Source organism: Chenopodium quinoa, unplaced genomic scaffold (assembly GCF_001683475.1).
Source record: "Chenopodium quinoa cultivar QQ74 unplaced genomic scaffold, ASM168347v1, whole genome shotgun sequence".
NCBI lineage: Eukaryota > Viridiplantae > Streptophyta > Magnoliopsida > Caryophyllales > Amaranthaceae > Chenopodium > Chenopodium quinoa.
Window position 1 is genome coordinate 4,001,840 of NW_018744662.1, and position 16,680 is coordinate 4,018,519.

Consider the following 16,680-nt stretch of genomic DNA (forward strand, 5'->3'; position numbering starts at 1 on the left):
AGTGCTGCTGCTTGAGCAAGTAGTTGAGAGTTGTGGGTGTTGTCCTGCTGCTGTTGCTTGTGTCTCCTTCTGTAAGTCACGGTAATGGGTGGGCGTTGTGGGTTCGTTGCAATACTCCCCCCCAAAAGCGCCACCTTGTCCTCAAGGTGGAAAGCTGGAAACTGGGCTTGGGTTGCTGCGGCATCCTCCCTAGTTGCCTCAAAAGCTGGCAGTCCCTGTCATTGAATGAGGACATCATACCCCTCTCGTCCTCCCAGCTTAGGCATGCTGTCAAGTACTTCCCTGGTTCTACTACCAACTCCAGTTCGGGGTTCATCTAATCCGGGCTGCTCGGGCTGCTGAAGTGGTTTCCCACGGCTCGCTTGAGTTGAGACACATGAAACACCGGATGAAGCTTACACTGCTGGGGTAGAGCTAACTTGTACGCCACCTTCCCTATCCTTTGAATCATATCAAAGGGACCATATAAGCGCGCGACCAACTTCTCATAGGGCCTCCGTGCAAGGGAACGCTGCCTATAAGGTTGGAGGTTGACAAATACCATATCCCCCACTTGAAATTCAACTTCTCTCCGTCTCAAATCAGAATTTGTCTTCATGATTTTTGCTGTGCACGAGTGATATTCAGCTTGAGTTCATCCAACATCACATCTCTCTCTTGCAGCAACTCTTCCACAGTATCCACGGTTGTTTGGCCTAACCCCACCCTCATAATTGTCGGAGGGTCTCGCCCATACACCACCTTAAACGGAGACACTTGAGTGGAGACATGATTTGTGGTATTATAAGAGTATCCTACCAGGGCAACCAAACAGCCCATGCCCTAGGTTGTTAACCACCTCCGTTTAGCCGTCTGATGATACGAGGTACTCTTCTTCAGGTCAGTCCTTTGCAAACGGAATAGCTCGCGCCAGAATTTACTCACAAAAATCCGATCTCTATCCGTCACAATGCTATTGGGAATACCATGTAATCGCACAATTTCCCTCACAAAAACTTTGGCCACAACATAAGCCGTAAAAGGGTGTTTCAACCCTATGAAGTGGGCATATTTCGACAGCCTATCTACCACCACCAAGATCGTATCCACCCCCTTTGACTTCGGTAACCCCTCGATAAAATCCATGGAAATATCTTCCCAAATTCTCCCGGGAATGGGGAGAGGTTGTAATAGACCCGCCGGAGATTGCTGAGAATGTTTGTTTTTCTGACATACCTCGCAATTCTGAACATACTCTGCCACGTCCCTACGCATACCAGCCAGAACCACTCTCCTGCCATTCTCAAATAGGTCTTGGTGTCTCCGGTATGGCCACCCTCGGGTGAATCGTGGTATGCCCTCAATAGGGCTGCCTTCCACATGGAGTTTCGTGGAATTACTAACCGCCCCATGTAGAGCAGCTGCCCATCTTCCACGGTGTAACCCAGACCACTCTCTCCCCTCCTGTCTCTTCTTTTAATTTTTACAACCCTTGGTCCTCACGAATTTCCTGTATCAATTCCTCCCAATTCATCCCCTGCCCTGTCACAATGGCTCCCAATTCCGCCCCTGCCGCGTCTTCCCCTCTTCTAGATAAAGCGTCAGCTACTCTATTTGCCACCCCGGGTTTGTATTGTAATTCAAAGTCGAACCCAATCAGTTTCCTCACCCACTTTTGGTACTCCGTACCCACCTCTCGTTGTTGAGCAATGTACCTCAAACTTTGTTGGTCACTCCGGACTATGAATCTCCTCCCTAAGAGGTAGTGCTTCCATTTTTGTACGGCTAGACAAACCGCCATCAATTCCTTCTCATAAATTGATTTGCACCTTCCCCCGGGACCAAGAACCTTGCTAAAATATGCCATCGGCCTCCCCTCCTGCATCAACACCGCCCCAAGCTATAGCCGGAGGCATCGGACTCCACCACAAACGGCTTCCTGAAGTCCGGCATCACTAAAACAGGGGCTGAAGTCATAGCACTCTCGGCTTCCCCGGACCACCCGATGTGCAATGTGGGCATAATGGCATATGAATTTTCGATAATAGCCTGTGAGGCCGAAGAAGCCTCTTAAGTCCCTTAAGGACTTGGGAGTGGGCCTATTAGTCATGGCCTTAACCTTGTCTTGATCAACAACCACCCCCTCCTTGGAAATAATGTGGCCCAAGTAAGCTACTACCTCCTTCCCAAATTCACATTTTTTCATATTGGCAAATAAAGTGTGCCTTCAAAGTGTCCAAAACTTGTTTCAAATGCTCAGTTTGCTCTTCCTTACTAGCCGAGTATACTAGTATGTCATCGAAAAACACAAGTACGAACTTGCGCAAGTAGGGGCGCAAGACATCGTTCATTAAGGATTGGAACGTGGTCGGCGCGTTCGTTAAATCGAAGGGCATTACTAAGAATTCGTAATGGCCCTCGTGTGTCCGGAACGCGGTTTTGTGGGTGTCTTCCGGCCTCACCAAGATTTGATGATAACCCGCCTTGAGTTCGAGTTTAGAGAATATCCGGGTTCCGTGCAACTCATCTAACAATTCATCGATCACCGGTATGGGGTATTTATCCGAGACGGTCTCTTTGTTTAGGGCTCTATAATCTACACAAAAACGCTAGGACCTGTCCTTCTTTTTGACTAGAAGAATCGGGCTAGAGAACGGGCTTGTAGAGGGCCGTATAATTCCTGCCGATAACATTTCCCCAATCAACCTTTCGATTTCGTCCTTCTAAAACTGCGGATATCGATAGGGCCGTACACTTACTGGTTGCTTCCCTCTTTGAGTACAATGCTGTGCTCGTGCCCTCTCAATCCTCCAATAACCCCAATAAAAAACTCGGAATCTCACTTCTCAATTGCTCATCCTTACTCTCAAGTTGATTTATCTCTACCAACAGCCCTTCCTTTTCTTTCCTTAAAGTTCTGACCATTGCCTTTAATGTGATCCCTGTACGAATCAAACTAGGATCCCCCTTGATTGTGATCGTTTTTTCCCCCTCCATGAAGCTCATCTCTTGGAGTTTCACGTTGGTCATCACCGGACCAAGCTTCTGCGGCCACTGTATGCCAAGTATCACATCTGAATTTCCCAGTTCAAGAGGGAGGAACTCCTCTTCAATGGTCAGCATCTCATTAATCTTCAGCTTAACACCAACCTTGGCCTTTAATGGTTTCCCTGTTCCCCAAGGATACTCCGAAGCTGCTTTCTCCGGTTAACGGAACTTTCAACTCCTCCACCGCTCTGAGCAAAATAAAGTTATGGGTGGTGCCGAGGACGATCATCACCACCACCGGCTTCCCTTTAATCTCTCCTGTGAGCTTCATCGTTTTCGGGTTAGTCAGCCCCACAATTGAGCACATAGAAACGCCGGTCGGAGCTTGTTCTTCCTCACACACCGGAGTTTCCAAGGCCAACAACTCCCCGGCTTCCTCCTCGTCGTCCTCCACCAGTAAAATAATAAGCCCCTTGGCGGAGCAAACGTGCGTGGGTCCAGTCCACCTCCCGTCGCACACAGACCCTTCGCCTTTATCTCTTGAATTTCTCAATCATTTAGATGCCTGACCTCGCCATTGAAACGAGTCGAGCTCGGGTTTGCCCTGGTAACTCGTGGGTTGGAAATTAACAGAGGCTACTGAAGTTTGAGGGGTGTGGGTATTTTGTGGGGTTTGGGTATTTTGTGGGTTGGTGTGTATTGGGTTGGTGTTTTGTGAGTTGGCTCTTTGTGGTCTAAAGGCTGGTTGAAATGGGGCTGAAGTTTGGGCTAACCCAATACCTAGAGTGGTAGCAGGGCTTCGATTGAAATAGGAATATGGCCCGAGCCTTAAGAATGCCCCACCCGATTTCTCCGATTGAAATTGAAATAGGAATATGGCCCGAGCCTTAACTCCTCCACCGGATAGCCAAATCCATGGCATCCTCAAGCGTGAAGGGATTCAACATTCGAATCTCCGATTTAATCTCTTCTTTTAGCCCATTGATAAGCTGTCCTTTCATTATACTCTCTGGGATATCAATTAAGGGCGCCGCCTTTTCGATGAATATTCTCTGATACTCCACGACGGTAGTGGTCTGTGCAAGGATGCAAGGAATCAGCCCAATGTGCAACCCAGGCTGTGATCCATTACACTTATTCCCGCAAGAGAACTAAGTCGGCTGGAGCATCTAAGTGAAGAATGAGCTGGAATAATTTTGTTATGAGTTTGTTAGCCTCGAGGGCAGTTTTGTAATTCTCTTCCTAGTTGATTATTCCCTAAGCTAGTCAGTTTGTTATGATTAGTGGTATTAATAGGAGGTTAGCCTGAGGGAGAGGTTATGCTGAAAAATATTGTTAAGCTTTTGCTTAGTTTTAGAGAGCTACTCTTCCTCTAGAATGAAGAGTGATTGTATTGTTTGATTACCTTGATCATCAATACAAATATCATCCCCTTACTTAATTTTCTAATCAATCCCTTGTATTTCTATTTCCTGTTTTGGGTTAATTCCTAGCAAATTTGGTATCAGAGCAACCACAGCCCTGCCGGAGTAAGATGGCCCGACTTACCCACGCTCAACGGTTGGATTTGCTGGAACAGGAGATCGCTGAGGTCTCGAACCGGGTAGCCCACGAGATCACTTCAGCATTGGCAGCATTCAAGACGAATCTCTCTGTCAGCTCGCAGCTGCGCCGGAGAAGACTCGCTCTTCCGCTGCTAACGGTTCTCCATATCAATGGGATAATCCGTTTGCCAGAACACAACCGCAACTGGCGGGTGATGGCGGAGGAGATTGCGGGTGTTCGATGGAACCAACCTAGATGGATGGATTCTTCGCGCAGAGAGATTCTTCCATTTCTACCGGTTGTCAGCAGACGACCAACTGGAGGCGGCGATCATCGCGTTGGAGGGTGACGCCTTGCTCTGGTATCAATGGGAGCACATGCGCCAACCCATGTTGACTTGGGAAGCCGTGAAAAAGCTGGTTCTTGGCCGTTGCGATGACAAGTGGCACGTCAACCACCGTTGTCGCCGCCGTGAGCTAAGTGTTTTGCTCATGGTTGATGACGATGTGGGTGAAGACGAGGAAGTTGGAGAGCTCTTGGCCGCGGAAATGGAACCACCCATACCGCCACCTTCTTTCCCACCAATTGAGCCACCACCCGGAGTTTCTCTTTGTTCTGTCATGGGCATTACTAGCCCTAAAACCATGCGTATGGAAGGCAGGATCAATGGGGGTAAGGTGATTGTGATGGTAGACCCGAGGGCGACCCACAACTTTATTTCAACAGTGGCAGCGGCTCATTTGAATCTTCCCGTAACTGAATCCAAGAGTTTTGGGGTTACTTTGGGTACTGGAGCGGCGGTGCAAGGTGATGGAGTGTGTGAAGGAGTACTGTTGGAGCTGCAAGGAGTTACAATAGTAGAAGATTTCCTCGTCCTTCCCTTAGGCAATTCGGACGTCATTTTGGGGGTCCAATGGCTCGAGAAAATGGGAACAATTTCTTCAAATCGGAAAACGCAAACACTCTGGTCGGTTTCAGACAGGTGGTGAGTCGGTGATTTTACGAGGTGGGGCGCACTTGCATTACGCTTAAGGCCATGGTGAAGACGATCCAGAAGGCTGGTCGTGGTGTATTGGTAGAGCTGAACCACCTGGGAAATTCTGTTGAAGAGGAACCACAATTACCAACAGCTCTCAGGCCTTTGATCACTCAATACCAAGGGGTCTTTCACATGCCTGATGGATTACCTCCTCAACGGCATATTGATCACTCTATCACATTGAAGAATGGTGCCAACCCGGTGAGTGTTCGACTGTATAGATATCCCCAATGAAGGACGAAATTGAGAAATTGGTGATAGATATGCTACAAGCAGTTATCATTCAAACCTCCACTAGTGCCTTTTCGAGTCCTATCCTTTTAGTTAAAAAGAAAGACGGTTCGTGGCGTTTTTGTGTAGATTACCGTGCATTAAATAATAAACTGTTCCTGATAAATTTCCCATCCCCATGATTGATGAATTGCTGGATGAATTATTTGGGGCAAAGGTGTTCACGAAATTGGACCTCAAATCAGGATATCATTAGATTCGGGTTAAGGAAGCGGATGTTCATAAAACCGCTTTTAGAACCCACGAAGGGCACTATGAGTTTTTAGTGATGCCATTCGGCCTCACAAACGCTCCTGCCACCTTAGGAAGTTTGTATTGGTTTTCTTCGACGACATTCTGGTTTACAGTAAGTCTATGGCAGAGCATCAGGTTCATTTGCAGCAAGTGTTGGTCACCTTGGCTTCAAACCAACTTTATGCTAACCTTAACAAATGTGTGATAGGGAAAGAACGTGTTGCCTAGTTGGGACATGTAATTTTAGTAGCCGGGGTGGAAGTTGATGCCACTAAGGTACAAGCTATGCTAGAGTGGCCTGTCCCTCTTAGTCTCAAGGAGCTCCGTGGTTTTTTGGGACTCACGGGGTACTATAGGAAGTTTATCCAGAATTATGCCTTGATTGCGAGGCCTTTGACTGACCAACTCCGGAAGGAGTGTTGGGGGTGGACGGAAGAAGCTACGGTTGCGTTTGAATCTTTGAAGGCAGCCATGACTCGAGCTCCCATCCTAGCTATGCCAGATTTCTCTCGGCCATTCAGATGCTTCTGGCCATGGACTAGGGGCCGTATTACTTCAGGATGCTCACCCCATTGCTTACTTTAGCAAAGTCTTGGGAATGCGTGCTAGGTCGAAGCCCATATACGAAAAAGAGTTGATGGCCATTGTGTTTGCTATTGAGAAGTGGAGGCATTATCTCTTGGGTAGACAATTTGTAGTTTAAACCGATCAGAAGAGCTTGAAGTTTTTGTTGGAACAAAGGGAGGTAGGGCAAGCATATCAAAAATGGGTGAGTAAATTGTTGGGGTACACATTTGAAATTCACTACAAGCCGGGGCCTTGTAACAAGGTAGCAGATGCTCTATCTCGGCAATTCTCACCAGAGTGTTCCTTCTTAACCACAACCTGTGGTCTAAGTTGGGAAGTGGTTCAGGAATTCATAGTCAAGGATCAGGCCCTACAAAAGCTGATTTCTCAGTTGCAAAATGGTGAAGTGGTTCCTAAATGGTTCATCCTAGAGAGTGGGATTTTGAAGTATAAGGGCAGAGTGGTTATTCCCAAGAATTCTGAGCTCATTACTCTTTTTCTTAAGGAGTATCATGACTCACCTGTTGGCATGCTGGAGATCTGAAAACGTATCAAAAATTGGCAAGTGAATGGTATTGGGAAGGTATGAGGAAGGATGTCACTAATTATGTTAAACGCTGCCATGTTTGCCAACAAAACAAGGCTTCTACTCTCTCTCCCCTCGGATTACTCCAACCTTTGCCGATTCCGGACAAGGTTTGGGAGGACATCTCCATGGATTTCATAGAGGGGTTACCCAAATCTTTGGGTTGGGATTCAATCCTCATGGTTATAGACAGGCTGTCCAAATACGGTCATTTTATACCCCTGAAACACCCATTCACTGCTCAATCCGTGGCTCAAAGTTTCTCTAAGGAGATAGTCCGACTTCATGGAATTCCTTCTTCAATTGTCTCTGACAGGGACAAGATTTTCCTGAGTGTCTTTTGGTCAGAATTATATAGCCTCCAAGGTACACATCTGAAAAGAAGTACTTCATACCATTTGGAGTCTGATGGGCAGACCGAGGTGGTAAATAAGGGTGTAGAGTCTTATTTGCGTTGCTTCGTTAATGGCAAGCCTAGATCATGGGCAACCTGGTTACCTTGGGCAGAGTATTGCTACAATACCGCCTATCACACAGCTACTAAATGCTCTCCTTTCAAGGCAGTCTACGGCAGAGACCCACCTCAATTAGTGCGTTTCATTTCTGGTAGCACTAATGTTCCTTCTCTGGAAGATCAGTTGTTGGAGAGGGATGCTATTCTAGATGATTTTAAGTTTCATCTCACAAAAGCTCAGGTGTATATGAAGCAACAGGAGGATAAGAGTAGAAGGGATGGCACTTTTCAGGTTGGTGATTTGGTGTATGTGAAGCTCAGGCCATACAGGCAGCAAACCTTGGCCAGGAGAAGGTATTAGAAACTTTCCCCTCGGTACTATGGTCCTTACCCTGTGATGCAAAGGATTGGGGAGGTTGCTTATAAGTTGGAACTTCCTCCTACAGCACGTGTCCATCCAGTTTTTCACATCTCTCAGCTCAAGCAAGCCCTGGGAACAGGACAGCTGCTCATACTTGACACTGAGCCAGAGGCAGTGCTTGGGGTTCGCACCAACCAGACTGCCACTGAAGTTTTGCTGAAGTGGAAAGGGTTGCCAGATTGGGAAGCCACCTGGGAATGTTTCTCTGACATAGATCACTGATTTCCTCACTTCCACCTTGAGGACAAGGTGAATCTTTGGGAAGGAGGTATTGCAAGGAATCAGCCCAATGTGCAGCCCAGGCCTATGATCCATTACACTTATTCCCGCAAGAGAACTAAGTCGGCTGGAGCATCTAAGTGAAGAATGAGCTGGAATAATTCTGTTATGAGTTTGTTAGCCTTGAGGGAAGTTTTGTAATTCTCTTCCTAGTTGATTATTCCCTAAGCTGGTCAGTTTGTTATGATTAGTGGTATTAATAGGAGGTTAGCTGGAGGGAGAGGTTATGCTGAAAAATATTGTTAAGCTTTTGCTTAGTTTTGGAGAGCTACTCTTCCTCTCGAATGAAGAGTGATTGTATTGTTTGGTTACCTTGATCATCAATACAAATATCATCCCCTTACTTAATTTTCTGATCAATCCCCTGTTTTTCTATTTCCTGTTTTGGGTTAATTCCTAGCAGTCTACGACACCGCCAGCCACTGCTTGTGCAAGCTACCGGCGTTCACCGGCCGATATTGGTTCAAGATCCGCGTTTTGAGATCTTCCCACCCAATCAGAGGTCGCCGGCGACTTTCCCATTGTTACCAACGGAGAGCGTCTCCATCCATTGCCACGACTGCGGCCTCTACTTCCGCCAATCTATAAAACTGGTAGAACTGTTCCCCCCGGAGAATCCACCCGTCGGGGTCGGATCCGTCGAAAGTCGGCATATCCAACTTCCTATATTTCCAATTTCCGTTCCCTTCTCGTGGGTCTTGATTAAAATTTCGCATTCCACCTCCGGCGCCGGGATCCCAGTTGCCAAACCTGAGACCTCCATTACGGCATTACCCAGCGGCGTGTCATTAAAATTTCCTCCTCCAAATGGTTGGTTCACTTCTTCATCCGCCGTTCCTTTTCCCCTATTCTGCAGCGCGGCCATCATTGCCCTCATCTCCTCAAAAACTTGTCTTGATTCTCCGTCAGGGTATCTGGATGGAGTTTTCTCCGTCTCCGATTTTTTTCGAGAATTTCCTCTATTCGTTCTCTTCTAGCGCCGCCACTCGTTCCGGTGTTACTGTCAATGGCGTCGGCGGCATGGTGGCTCTGATACCAACTGCAATGGGCTGGTGGTGCACACAACACAAGATGGATGTTGTTGGTAGGTTGTATTCGATTTAGCTCAAGGCTTGCGTGAAATAAACATGGCTTTAGGCCATGACTCTCATATGTCAATACAAATATTTTCTGAATGCCTTCTAACTTAGGGACAACTACTATATATACTACCACTACATTACAATAGTTGGCAAAAGCCTTAATTGCTAATTTTACTACTACTTGTCTCCATTCCAATTTACCACAGTAACTAATGCTAATAAGCCAAATCTGCCAAGTTTGTCTCCTGCAACTTTAGTGCTGCTGCTTGAGCAAGTAGTTGAGAGTTGTGGGTGTTGTCCTGCTGCTGCTGCTTGTGTCTCCTGCTGTAAGTCACGGTAATGGGTGGGCTTTGTGGGTTCGTTGCATCAACCTCTTTCTATGAAAGCTAATGGACATAGTTTGTTTGAATCTTGACATCCCCACTGAAGCCCTCAGACAACCCATCAAGGACCGCCCCTGCAATTGTGTGATAATGTCCAAGATTATTTTTTTTCAAAACCTATTGGCTTCATGCGTAATCATGTGGCTTGGCGGATTGCTTATGTAATTGATCAGTGAACTGCTTGCACCTCTCAGTAGAATTTATTACTGTGTTATGTTTGGAATAGCCTTCCTCTTGATATAAAAACATGTATTTGGATGGTTGCAGACGTTGATTTACTTTTATGAGCCAATAGAAGTTGAGCAAGACCAGCTCATTGAAGGATCTGTGACACTAACGCAAAGCAAGGAGAACCGTCGGTTCATGAATATTCATCTTGAATACACGTGAGCCTCTTGACAACATATTATAACTGGATGGTTGCAGTGAAATGTATATATGTGATTTGACATTCTTTTCTTGCAGTTCTGGTGGCCGGAAATTAGTTAAAGAAAGCGTTATGCGCTGAGCTACTCATGATTTGGAGTTCCATGTATTGGAGCAAGTTAGCTGCCTGATGTTGCTGGTTCAACCATAACGAGCAACAATCGATACACGTTACTGTATTGTTGAAGGCATATCTATCTTCATCAATTCTATATCCTAACACAGCTCTGAAATAGTGAAATGTAAGATAAACAAACTGTATGGGTTTAAGGGTATGGATCGCAGTGTTGGTAACATCGAATTTTTGATGTGGACTTGACACCCTATTCTTTTTTACAATACTCCTTCAAGGGTGTAGTTTTATTAGAAATAGTAATTGTTACCAGGCAATTCTTTGAAAACAGAGCTCTGTATTAGAATGTTATTGCTATACTATAATCTATAGCTGTCCATTAGTATTAAATAGTTAAATTTATCTTGGGTATCGCTTTTATTATCTTTTATAATTTACCCCCTTTTGGTGTATATTTTCTACGATAAATGCAATTTTGCATATAACAGTGACCTTTTTTATAGTTTCGGGCAATGTAATGGGGTGTTTTTTGGGATTCAAGGGCAAAACGAAGTTGCTTTGAAAAGCTATAAGAGAATTTTGTTGGCGAAGTATATTTCACTCAACAGTTCGAATGGATTTCAAATTGTTAAACCAAATTTTGCAGCCTAATAGTGTTATTGGAGTTTGCATTGACACCTTTTACCAAATTTAGCTAAAAGTTTACTTAATTATTGTAGCATGTCTATTATTACATTTTAAGAAATTGATTTTTTTTTTTTTTTTTTTGAAGCCAAAGAAATTGATTTTTTTTAATTGCAAGTTAATTTATAATAAAATAAATATGAAAAGCTGGTATACTTAAAATTACAAAGTCATACAAATTCATCAATTTCTCACTTTATGCTAAATTTAGTGTTTTTTTTTTTTTTTTTTTTTTTTTTTTTTTTTTTTTTTTTTTTTTTTTTTTTTTTTTTTTTACAAAATGCTAAATTTAGTTTGATTACATTGGTTTGTTAAGTATATCTTATCCCAAGGATCGGATGGTTATATACTTCACAGGGATAATTTTTGTATGTTTTCAAATACCTTTAGAGATTTTTATTTTATTTTTCTTAAATAGACATACCTTTAGAGATTAAACATTAAAATCAATGGTTTTTTTTTTTATTTTTTAATTTTTTATTTTTTTAATGAAAACTTTAAAAGTCTTTAAATGCTTGGCCACCAAGTAACCTAGACCAATTGTATATAACGTAATCTTGAATGCTTGGCCACCAAGTAACCTAGCTAGACCAATTCCCAATTCTAAGTGCTTGAGCCCCAAGGAGGCAAGAAACATTATTCTTGTTACTATATAAATCATTATTATTATAGTTATAACTTCATTTAATTATTATGCACTTTGTTTTCTTCCATATTTACCTCTGATCACTTAAATTGTTGATGCAGGTGATGGAAGACGAGAAGATACTAAATTTCAAAGGCATAATCTTATACATGTCGGATCGAGAAATCCTTAAAAACCCATGCTACATTAATGACCAGATTATAGAATTCTACTTTCGGTACTTGACATTCACATATGACGAACAAGACATCCTCTTTGTATCCCCTGCAGTCTCATTCTTACTCGCTAATTCTGATTTTGCGGGTATTAAACACACTGCAGAATCCCTCAAACTCGTCGATAAAAAACTTATTTTCTTCACCATCAACAACACCATCAATAACGAAGATTTTTCGACAGACACGGAAGAATGTACACATTGGAGTCTACTAGTCTATTACAAGACCCTTGATGTGTTTGTGCACCATGACAGTGTTAATGGACTAAACCACTCGGACGCCAAAAAGCTTTATAATACGGTCAAGGATTTTGTAGGGGATGATGATGACGACGACAAGCGGCCTACAAAGATTCGGAAGAACGGAATAGGCAACAAAAAGGTGGATGATGATGAAGAGGCGGTATATATAGAGTTTTATACTCCACAACAAAGCAATGTGTATGATTGTGGTCTTTATGTCATGAAAATTGCTGCCGTTATATGTGAATGGTACTTGTCTAGGAAAGCCAGTGATGACAAATATTGTCTTTGGTATCAAGTTGTTCGAAACCAAGTCCTCCGGTGCTATGTTGAGAACCAAATGCGATCTGATTTACTCGAATTTGTGGATTTGCTCAAGGATAATCACTCCGGCATTACTTGATTTCTTTTTTTTTTTTTGGATTTTATGATAGTAATTATTCTTTGAGTTTTTGTACTTAGATGACGAAGTTAAGTTTTGGATTATGAGTCTATTTTTAGTACTTTATGTATGTAGTTAAACAGATTGAGATTTCATAATTCTCATTGATTCACATGTATAATTTAATTTCATACTTCCACAGCAACTTGGATATAACCATGTTAAGAGATGTGTTAATGTTGTGCATGTTTTCATAGTTCAATTCTCTACAAATTGGTTTTCTACTTTTCTTCTACACATAGGATTTGTAATTGAAAAAAAATAAATATAAGAAAAGCTAGAACGAAGTACCATTAATTAGTTTTCAAAATTCTTTTTTTTTAAGGGTTTCAAAATTCTATCTCATTGCGTAAGGATTCTCAAACATAATTTATTAAATTATCTTTTTGTACAAGGAATTGATTAATTGATTTTACATGTTAACAATCTATCTGGTGCTCTTGACCCTAAATTCATCATGCTATTCCCAATAGTTATATTTATGGCTTCATGCCCTTATTTCGAGTTAGTTAAAATCTTGCTGATCTTATAGCAATGGTATAGCTAAAACCCACTTAAATTAACATGCTTTCAAAACAAAAAAAAAAAAAAAAAACCCACTTAATATTAATTTCCACTAGTAATTATATAAACGCTAGGACATCATCTGTTGTTCAATCATATACACCAGGCCATGTAATAATTGATTTGGACGCGACATATGCAAGTGTACGAGTCTAGGAGATGATCTAAATCCTTGCGTTTGTCTCAATGCTCTATATTGATTATCAAGCATGGAAAAAACAAAAAACAAAAAGAAGAAAAAGGGTGTAGGAATTTGGCCATCATCATCATCTAGAGTTGATTGGTGAGTGCATAAATTAAAGTATTCAATGAAATGACGAACTATATGCACTTGAGACAAAGTTGGTTGATGTAAGTGTAATCTTGTCAAGATTTGTGTGCTTTTGATCAAGGATTTTATCAATTTTCATGTATCCAAGGTTGTAAGATTATAGTATATTCTAAGACTACTTTCACAATCATATATATAATTCCAGTTATAACATTTTATATGGAATCACTGTGGCAATCTTAGGCATGATTTTGATCATCTACGTATTGTCCCACCATGGATTTTGTTCTTCCAAATTATTGTTTTTCATGTTCGGAATTCCGAAGTGGCTTGCTACAATTATCTTTAAGGGGCAAAGTGAGTTATATATCCCTTCAATTAGCATAATTAAACTAATGTAAAATTTTAGCCATCGATGTAATTGTGCAATTTATAAAAATGTTCAATGTTATAACAACTCATATGACAAATCTTTTGGTGCAATTTGCTCAAAATAATAGATTAATTGAAAGGTTTGTACTAGCTATATGCATATAGAGCTAGATCTATTAATCATTCAGTATATCAACAAAAAAAATTGTTTTGAACAGTTTTGTTCTCAAACGAATCTAAATACTATAGTTTGTTTTGTTTTAACACTTGGGCAAAAAATATAGACAAAAGTCATCAAATTCCGTACATTACATGAGAATATAAGAGGAATGTCTTGATCTATTCATTTTTATAGTCTTCCACATCAAATCTTGGACTTACACTCTCTAAACTCAACCTAGACCCAGAGTCTAATTAAGCCCTTTTTTATTTTATTTTATCTATTTATTTTAGGAAACTTCTCTAATTAAACTGGAAAACTATGTATATGGACCAAAAGAAAAAGATTTAAAATAATATCAATTGTGGACGTACCACTATATAGTACAGATAAAATAAAAAAATATATTAATTTGTAAACCACTTTTCAAATACCAAAGATGATATTGTATTAAAATAAGATTAAGATGGAGAAAACTTTTAGGTGGTAATAATGGCTCAATTATTGAGAATCTCTAGTTTATGCATGCCAAATGTATTCCCAACTTTCCATTCAGAAGATCGAAGTATATATATGTCCTTTTCTAAACCCTCCTTTTAATTTTAATTTGGTGACATTTATTCCACTTAATCTTATTTTTCTCTACAATAATCTATCATCAGTTTGGTACATTCTTGTCGTGTATTCATGCAAAATAATTAAGTAGAATAATAAAATTTTGATATTATTGCCTCCCATCGTAATCCATGTCCACTCCTAAGCTCAAGGATATTATGATCCAATTGATTGCTAGCTTTGATTAATTGTTTATTTTATTTTATTTTTATAATTAGCCTTAAATTCTAATATATATTTTATAATGGGAGGTGGAAGATTTAATTAATAAATGGGGGCATACACAAGCTGCATTAACAATAATTACTAGCTTTATGAGATCATATTTTTCCATTTTACCTACTAATTGTGCTGGAAAACACTCCTTTATTTTAATATACTTTTCTCTTTGTTATTCATATTATTATTTGTCCTGCATTATGCTTGAATTTAACGGCTATGAATTAAGCGTTATGATATGTTATGACCTATAGCACAGGATAGATGATCCTATATTATGAGATAAAAATGTCGATCACCTTGATCATTTCAAATAATTGTCACACTACAAATCTACAATATTAGAATTGATCATGCAAATCATGTGTATCACTTACATAAAATGCCATACCTATATATTAATACAATTATATCATACAAGCATATATATTATTGTTATTAATATTGGAGTTTTTAGAACGTGTGAGTCTAGTCGAGTTGTACCCAACTATTCAACTAACCACAAATGTTTCCACCTAAGTTTGAACCCAACACATGCATGTATGTAGCATAAGCACAAGTGCACGAAAATATCTAGGCAAAATAGCTCCTACATAACCAGCAATGTCTCTTACAAAAATAATTGAATGTGCTCACTTTAATTTGCGTGGCATACATCTTGAATGGATTACAAGCTCAAAGATTTTAGACCAATCATTATATAGTTAACTTCAATTCCTTTAATATAGTAATTGCGTGACTCTTTATAGACCAAAATAAGTTGATTAAGATAAGTACTATATATACGCAACAGTTTAGGGTTTATAAATTAAAAATGTAAGATTATACAGGCCATATTATGTTTCATAAACTAACCCCCTACACTGATTGAGAGGCAAAAAAAGGTGGGCTAAATAAACAATCACACTTTGATTTATCCTTAAATTAATTGAACTTGGCAACCATTTTGTCAACAAAAGAATTCCAACTTTTCATATAGATAACCCATTACTTATTAATCAGTGAAAGCAAAAAGGTTGGAATTTATAAAGTGATCGAATTTATTTGGAACACTAGTATTGTAATGTTGCTAAGTGTCTTTATCAATTTAGCCAATTGTTCTACACGTAAAGAGTTGAACGATCATGCAACTACTAAAGTATAATTGGTATCTTATACTATTATTAATAAACAAAACTAATATGTCCTCAAAAAAAATAAAATAAACAAAACTAATATTTAATAAATATATATAACTAGCTCGCCTCTTTGATTGAACCATGAGTTATCTCTCTTCAAATGATGGATTTGCATAGATAAAATTACTACATTCTCGATCAAATTCAATCTACTTTGCAAAACTTTGACTTTCATATTTTATATTTAGTATAGATTATAAAATTGATGTTTGGAAAATATTATTTGAGACTAATGGCTTCATGTTTCTGCACACAATTATAGTAAGGTTATTACTAAATGAAATAAAGAAAGCTGATCAATGAAATAAATCGAAATTTATAATAGGGAATAGATTTTGGATAAAATTGGACTTTTATTAAATGGAATGGTCATATTTGTTGTATTTTTCAGTATCACAGTTTGTTAACAAAAATTAATAATAAGTAAATAGTAAAAAGAATCAAAGTGCTACAAAGTATTTTAATTATCACAAAGAAAGCAATCGCTAGTTCCTAATAGGCGCTTGTACGGTGCATTGTACAGTCGTTTTGTAGAAAAGAACATGATATAGAAAAGTAATGAACATATAGCTATATTGAAAAGAACACACTATTAAATGTAATGAACATATACCTAGAGTGAAAAGAATATATTATCAAAATGTAATCAAATATACGTAGAGCGAAAAGAACATATTTGCACCAAAAAAGAGTGAAAAGAACATATGTCTATGTTATTTGAT

General features: G+C 40.1%; 2 protein-coding genes across 2 annotated transcripts in view; both read left to right on the forward strand.

Annotated features, from left to right (window-relative positions):
• Positions 1-10,749, forward strand: part of LOC110702127 (probable protein arginine N-methyltransferase 6) — a 29,517-nt gene extending 18,768 nt beyond the window's left edge. The window contains exons 12-13 of the mRNA XM_021879795.1: positions 10,116-10,234; positions 10,314-10,749. Coding sequence (XP_021735487.1) covers positions 10,116-10,234; positions 10,314-10,356 — 162 coding nt within the window. The 3' untranslated portion in view covers positions 10,357-10,749. The remainder of the gene's footprint in view (positions 1-10,115; positions 10,235-10,313) is intronic.
• Positions 10,750-11,826: 1,077 nt separating this feature from the next.
• LOC110701864 (NEDD8-specific protease 1-like) lies at positions 11,827-12,540 on the forward strand. The gene has a single exon (XM_021879472.1). It carries the CDS (start codon positions 11,827-11,829, stop codon positions 12,538-12,540), a length of 714 nt encoding a protein of 237 aa, XP_021735164.1.
• The last annotated feature ends 4,140 nt before the right edge of the window (positions 12,541-16,680 follow it).